The 7,500-nt window shown below is 36.9% G+C and overlaps 1 protein-coding gene across 4 annotated transcripts in view; it reads right to left on the bottom strand.

The window, feature by feature from the left end:
- The window catches only part of LOC128703012 (uncharacterized protein DDB_G0287625), a 132,863-nt gene that overhangs the window by 1,568 nt on the left and 123,795 nt on the right, over positions 1 to 7,500 (bottom strand). For 2 of the 4 annotated variants that reach the window (XM_070103626.1, XM_070103627.1), the window contains exons 14-16: positions 3,415 to 3,562; positions 1,281 to 1,346; positions 624 to 739 (exon numbers count right to left, since the gene is read on the bottom strand). In XM_070103626.1, coding sequence (XP_069959727.1) covers positions 624 to 739; positions 1,281 to 1,346; positions 3,415 to 3,562 — 330 coding nt within the window. Of the gene's footprint in view, positions 1 to 623; positions 740 to 1,280; positions 1,347 to 3,414; positions 3,563 to 7,436 lie in introns of those variants that run through there. The other 2 variants (XM_070103628.1, XM_070103629.1) reach the window with 1 other exon arrangement.

The raw sequence follows: 7,500 nt of genomic DNA, 5'->3' as shown, positions 1-7,500 counted from the left end.
TACAGTACTGTATACTATATAATACATTAATCTTTATAGGTAAAAAAGTAACTTACCACATTTGCAAAAAATCAAAATACAGTGGTACCCCGAGTTTTGTACAACTCCCAACTTGAAAAATTACGTAAGTGTATTACTGTAAGTGCTTTTATAAATGTATTTTTGGAGGTCTGAAAAGGACTAATGTAATTTACATTATTCCTTATGGGAACAAATTCGTTCTGTAACGTCACTTGAACAGCTTTCTGGAATGAATTATGGCTGAAACTCAGGGTACCACTGTATAATAATACTAAGTCTTGTTTTGCAATGCATTCCCCTCCCTATTACTGTAAATATGTATTTGCTTGTATAAATTTATTTTATGCACCTGAGTTTCCTTCATCAACTCATGGTCCTCCAGCAATTTATCAAGGAGTTAATCTGGAAAACTCCAAGTCAACTTTTTTCTTGCTTTAAACAAGAGGTATCTCTTTTGTTGAATATATTATGGTAGAAAATTCTATAATTTGTTATTTTTACAAAGGGTAAATAGAGATAGGCAAAAAAGTCCAAGATGAAACAATGCATCAAAGTGTATATGTATAGAAACTAATAGAAGTTAGTTACAATTATGATCTAACCTTCATGAGGAAATTCTTCTTGTGATCTGGTCCACAGTCAAACACCATCTCAAAATCTGGTGGAGACCACTTTCGCTTTGAGCAAAGCTCAACCAAGGCTGAAACTGGATGCTTGCCTGAAAATATAAAGCTCATTTGAGCAGGTGAAACTAAGGATGAAGGGACACATGCAGTATAATGTGATCTTTTAATGATAATATTTTGCCTGTGCAGTGCAATTTAACAAGTCACAGAGAAACATGCAAGAGCATGTTTCTCTGTTTTTGACTTGAATGAGCATGTTTGTGACATGCATGAGTTTCTCTGTTTTTGACTTGAAAAATCCCACTGCATGGAAGAAACATTGTCAATAAATTATCACATTATACTGCACGTGTCTTCATCGATCGTGTCGGTATTTTATACCACTTCTCTCCAGGTGAAATTAAGCTGAAAATAAACTTTCTGAAATTATTTTATCAGTAGATTACAATTACTGTACATGCATGGGGAAGGACTAAACCCTCAAGGGTAATACAGCACCTAGAGAACTAGAGGTAATCAGGTTTGATCCAAAGGGAAGGGTAGCTCCAGTTCCTTGGACCAAGAGCCCTTTATAATATCAAGGTAGCCCCCCCGAAAGAGGAATTTGCTAGAACAATTGTAAACACAGCTCACCGGAAAGATCCTTGGCTAGTGGTATTGGCTGTTTCTTTGGTGTGAGTTCCTCTTGGGCATGAAAACCTGAAAATGTGAATAAGCATTTTTGTAATATATGGTTTACTGTGATTCCTCAGTACTTGTGAGTGTTGTATCAACAAAACTGCCTATGAGTAAATTTTATTACTGTATATGCTAGTTCCTATGATATACGACCTCACAGATTTCCAACAGGCATATACTATTTAATCCCATCACACAAAGTACTACTAGTATATATGATGAGTAAGACATACATGCTACAATTGGGTATCTTTATTGTTAAAATGTTTTGCTTTCAAAGTAGGCTTCCTCAGTCAAATACAGAGGCAGCAGGTGTAGAAGTGAACTGAAGATGATGTAATCTGTCCATTAACCTTGGAGAAATAGTATTTGAGGTGGCCAGTCCCTCAGAAATAGTATTTGAGGTGGGCAGTCCCTCAGACTGACCACCTCAATTACTATTTCTCCAAGGTTGATGGAATGATTACATCATCATTTCACTACTACACCTGCTGCCTTTGTATCTGACTGAAGAAGCCTACTCTGTAGGCAAAATGTTTTGACAATAAAGATACCCAACTGCTGCACATGTGTGTCACTCATCAACTTGTCAGTAATGTAGATAAATGGTTCAGAGAACCGACAAGTTGATAAATTACACATGTGTGCAACACATGTTGCATGTGTCCAATTTATCAACTTGTCGGTATTGTATACCATTTTCAACATAATAGTATAGTGGGACAGTAAAACAAGTTTGTTAATGTACGATGTCACATAAACCACGTTGTAAAGTGCCCCTTGTACTAATTTACTGTTGTGTACTAAGGATTGTATGTATTACTATGTTGGTTAACCTAAAATTCCTACCCAAATTGTTGTGCTAGTAATTTTCTTTCTGAAGAAACTCCAAAGTTTTGTGTGTCTACTTTGGATGAAAACAAGAAATACCTGTCACTTTGTAAAAGTACCTTAAATAAAAGTGAGGAGAAATAATGGGAATACCTGGAACTGATCATTATTTACTTCATACAGGCTATCTTGTTGTAATGATGCAGGTTTGTAGGCTCAGTGCTATACACTATTACAATGACTGATAATAAATAAGTTCCTGTAAAGGACATAAATTGTAATTTTTTTTTTTTTTTCAACAAGTCGGTCGTCTCCCACCGAGGCAGGGTGACCCAAAAAAGAAAGAAAATCCCCAAAAAGAAAATACTTTCATCATCATTCAACACTTTCACCACACTCACACATTATCACTGCTTTTGCAGAGGTGCCCAGAATACAACAGTTTAGAAGCATATACGTATAAAGATACACAACATATCCCTCCAAACTGTCAATATCCCAAACCACTCCTTTAAAGTGCAGGCATTGTTCCTGTAAAGGACATAAATTGTAATTATACTGTATATTTCAGTGTTTTGGCAGAACACTGATGAATTTTGTGGCAAAAAACCAGTCTTCATCAAGCTTAGAGATATTCAAAGCTGAAGCTTATCAGAAAAACCCTAAGCTAACCACTTTTATCATTCCTGTAATTGTGTTTGTAATCATTGTTTTTTCTAATTTAACACTCCTAACTAACAAAAGCTAATAAATAATCCAATTTGGATATGTGTTTAGTCACACAACTTACAACACTAGGTTAAAGAGATACCTCACTTACTATAATCAGTAACATTCCACAAACTTATTAAAATAATTTACCCATTACTCAATCACTCACTGCACTCAATATCTCTGATAAATATACTCTTGATTGGTTTTGCAAGTTTTCCTACTCCTGTGCTATAATCACCACAATAATAAAATAAATTTATACAAGAACAGGTCTTAAACCCATTTAAAAAGACTAATATATAGAAAGATACAGGTTCTTTTAACCAAGCTTGATGGATGTTTATTATCCAGTGGTTTATGGAAATTGTAGCACCAATTAGTGGTGCCTCACGCATAATTTGATCCCTCCTCAATGGGATCAATACACACAAATACGCACAAAAAAAACACACACATGTGGGAAGTTCTCATTACTGTTATATTTTTCTCACAAACTGCATTGAAGATGAAATAGCATACCAGAAAAAATGAAACGAATATCTACCTTTCTTGTCCATCTTGACATCCAGCAGCAGGGGCTCGATAGTTCCTTCCTTGTTCTTACCCAGCCCTTCCCCAGGGGACCAGCCCATTTTCTGCAGCATTTTGAGACCAAACTGTGGTCTTACAGGTGCAGCTTCCTTGAACTGTTCCTAGAGGGGTCATGAGGGATCATGAGGGAACATAAGGATAGTACAGATTAGTGTTTGTAGTACACAAAGCCACAACTCTAGCAAGAAACTGCTTTACTGTCTAGGTAAACACTATAAAGCCTTAGCTGTATAACACTCCTCCCTTGCAATCTATAATAGATGAATGATCTCGTACTGTATTCATGAGGCTATGTGGTCTTTAAAGACAACATCTGAGTTACACCAATAATTGTGTTATAAACTTTTCAATGTTTTGTAGCCATGACGGAAGATGTAATGTAGATAGTGTTACAGATGTACTGAGGATGGATTGTGAGAATACTTCACAAGATTAGTGCAACATCTATTTGCATGAAACAGTGTTCTTTAACAATGTGTGTGTGTTCTGTTTTGCAACTGAGCCAGGAATGTATACATATTTTTGTTACAAGAACTCCCATTACTACATATAAGTAAATTAGAGTGTGCTCCCAGCAAACAAATTTTGTGCCAACCATATGCTTCACCAACCCTTCAAGGGGCAAAATGCCTTAATTCTGCTGAAGGACTCTTGTGCCAAGGAAGCCACCCTCCCTTTCCTCAGATCAAACTTTATCTCCAATACTCCAAGTACTATGTGAGTCCTGGAGGTGGGAAGTACAGTGCCTGCACTCTGAAGTAGGGGTGGGGATATTTGTAGTTTTGATCTGTAGTATCAGTGCCCCTCTGACAAGACAGTGATGGAATGAGTGATGGTGAAAATGTTTCTTTTCTTTTGGGTCAACCTACCCCTATGGGGGATGGCCGGTTTGTTGCAAATAATAAGGTAGTGTGTCAGGTTTAAAGTATATCGACTAGATGTGGAAACTCCCTAAAACAGAGATGGGATTTGCACCTTGATGTATCTTCTACACAATACTGTACCACACAAATAATCCAATAGATGGATTAGGGCAACATATTAATCATGTAAAAGAAACATTTCCTAGGTAGTAGGTTGGTAGATAGCAACCGCCCAGGGAGGTACTACCGTCCTGCTAAGTGAGTGTAAAACGAAAGCCTGTAATTGTTTTACATGATGGTAGGATTGCTGGTGTCCTTTTTCTGTCTCATGAACATGCAAGATTTCAGGTACGTCTTGCTACTTCTACTTACACTTAGGTCACACTACACATGTATGTACAGGCATATATATACACACACCCCTCTGGGTTTTCTTCTATTTTCTTTCTAGTTCTTGTTCTTGTTTATTTCCTCTTACCTCCATGGGGAAGTGGAACAAAATTCTTCCTCCGTAAGCCATGCATGTTGTAAGAGGCGACTAAAATGCCAGGAGCAAGGGGCTAGTAACCCCTTCTCCTGTATAGATTACTAAATTTAAAAGGAGAAACTTTTGTTTTTCTTTTTGGGCCACCCTGCCTTGGTGGGATACGGCCAGTTTGTTGAAAAAAAAAAAAAAACATTCAAAGCAAGCATCAGTCCAAGTTGCTAGATGCAGTAGATGAACCAGACAAGCTACCCAAAATATTTTATTTTCAGGTGTCCTGCACTATCACATTAGTAGCACCATCACCAACTGCTAGCACACCAGCCTATTCTGGCACTCCAACTAGTCATCCCTTGACCCCTGATAGTGTGATGCATACTGATCTTTATAGCCCTGTGGAACTTTGCTTATGTTCACTAAATATAACAGTGCCATAGCCTAAATTGAATAAGGTTAATTCAGAAGACACTCACCTACTCTCTGAGACATCACATCTAATTTGTTGTTTGCCACTGCTTTACGTATATATGTTCAGTAAGATTAACTACATTAACTATGCCTATGCTACTGCTAGGGTGCCACAATAGCATTTGTTATAGTGTGCAGTACGGGTATTTTTAATGAATTTTTATTAATTTTCTTCAGTAAAATTAGACATTTTGATATGGGGTGCTCATCTATGATTGAGACTTGGATCTAATGAGCCAAAATTACTTCTTTCTGGTGTATAACACTGTTTTATAAGAAATGTGCTGAGTTGTAAATTTTACAACCTATCAACTACTTATGGGTTATTAAAACCGCAATCTACCTAGATAATAACAAAAACAGAACCAAAAACACTGTTAAGAGACGACTTTTTCATGCAAATGGGCTTTGTGACCACTCTAAGCATAGTGTGTTAAGTATTGCAGGAAACTGTGAGTAGCATAGGGTACTTGTATATGTTATGGTACTATCAGTAGCTGTGAAGTGTCTTCTGAGTAGCATAGCGTAGTAGTGTGGGGCACTGTGGGCAGAAAGATCACCTGCACATGTTAGGGCACAGTGTGGTGCATTATGAGCTGTGTAGGGCACTGTGTGCAGCACAAACACCTGAGCATGTTATAGTACTAGATACTATAGTGTTTGAATAGTATGGTGCAATATGGGTAGTGTAGTGGCACTGCGGGCAGATGCACGTGACATGGAAATACCCCACTGATAAAAAAAAAAGTCCTTGTATCTTCAGCATTTAATGGTCTTTATTAGTGTACAATAAAATATTTTATCAAATAAATTGTTAAAATAACATTAATATTTTGGGGGGAGCACTACACCCATAGGGGTAATGCAGCACCTGGGAATAGGTAAGGTATTCAGGCTTGATTCAAAGAATTGGAGCACAGGCCCAGTTCTTTATATCAAGAGCCCCTCACCAGCATCAAAGAACATTCCTTAAGGAGAACAAAAGCAATAGATGGGAGTATTTGATAAAGCCAAGGATCTAGCTGAAGGTCAAGGTACAGAATCATGCTAGCTGGGAAGGAACATAGCCCAGTTCTCCCTATTTAATATTAAGTTCACAGTTTGTGCGTTCAGATATTATGGACAGCTACTGAATGAGTATTGATGAATGCATTTCCTTCTTTGGGTCATTTTACCTTGGTGGCAAATATACACAAATAACCCGCACATAAAAGAGAGGAGCTTACGACGACGTTTCGGTCCGACTTGGACCATTGACAAAGTCACACAGTGTGACTTTGTCAATGGTCCAAGTCGGACTGAAACGTCGTCGTAAGCTTCTCTCTTTTATGTGCGGGTTATCTGTGTATCGTTCCAGTCACGGTATTGTGCCTTTTTTTGTTATTTATTGGTGGCAAATGGTTGATGTAGTAAAAAAATAAAAAGCCAGAGCCTAACTGCTGCAGATTGCAAGGAATGAGTGTACCTAATTCTCATATTCATTGGATTTAAATGATCTTTATCACTGTCATGGTAACACAGAGACTTTAAAATCAGAATGACAGCTTGGCACTTCTTTTAGAGTTTTGGTTACAAAAACGTATCCTAACAACTCAATAAGAAATCAAACATTTTGACTAGAGCAGTTCAGATTCATATGTCTTTCTTATATTAATATTACTTATACAAGTCTACTGCAGTGACTAAGTCTCACATTTCAGTAATTCTCTCTCTCTAAAAAATTAAAGAAAATAATATTTTGTATTTTATAAATTAACAACTACCACATGGAATATAAGTTGTGCAGAGTCTAAAGAGCTTTATTTATACAAGAACAACCACTAAGGATACACTAACAACAATAAGCATTATCATGTTTCTAGGATATATAAATTTCAAACAAACAGATAAATACTCTCCCCATATACTGAAGAAGGAGCAAGTATCTTAACCTTCGCTGCCTTTATCATATTTTGTAAAAAGATATTGTAGTTTGAAAATGAAATTTTTTTTTTTACGTTATTTAAAGACTTTAATTTGAAAATTTCTTTCATAAACAAAAGTCTGTTAAGAATAACCTACAGAAAAGAATTTAGTTGCCAATTTCCAAAGCATGAAATTCTTGCCTACATGAGAGCATTACTTGTACCTTGAGACTCACCAAAATGACGACTCACTCACCCGTCACCAGCCGCTGCCAGATAACACCTTAGGCCCCACAGCTGTCTGTTGCCAGAACCCGGAT

The sequence above is a fragment of the Cherax quadricarinatus genome, chromosome 86, assembly GCF_038502225.1.
Source record: "Cherax quadricarinatus isolate ZL_2023a chromosome 86, ASM3850222v1, whole genome shotgun sequence".
NCBI lineage: Eukaryota > Metazoa > Arthropoda > Malacostraca > Decapoda > Parastacidae > Cherax > Cherax quadricarinatus.
Note: the sequence above shows the minus strand (reverse complement) of the source record. Positions and strands in the feature narration are given on the sequence as shown.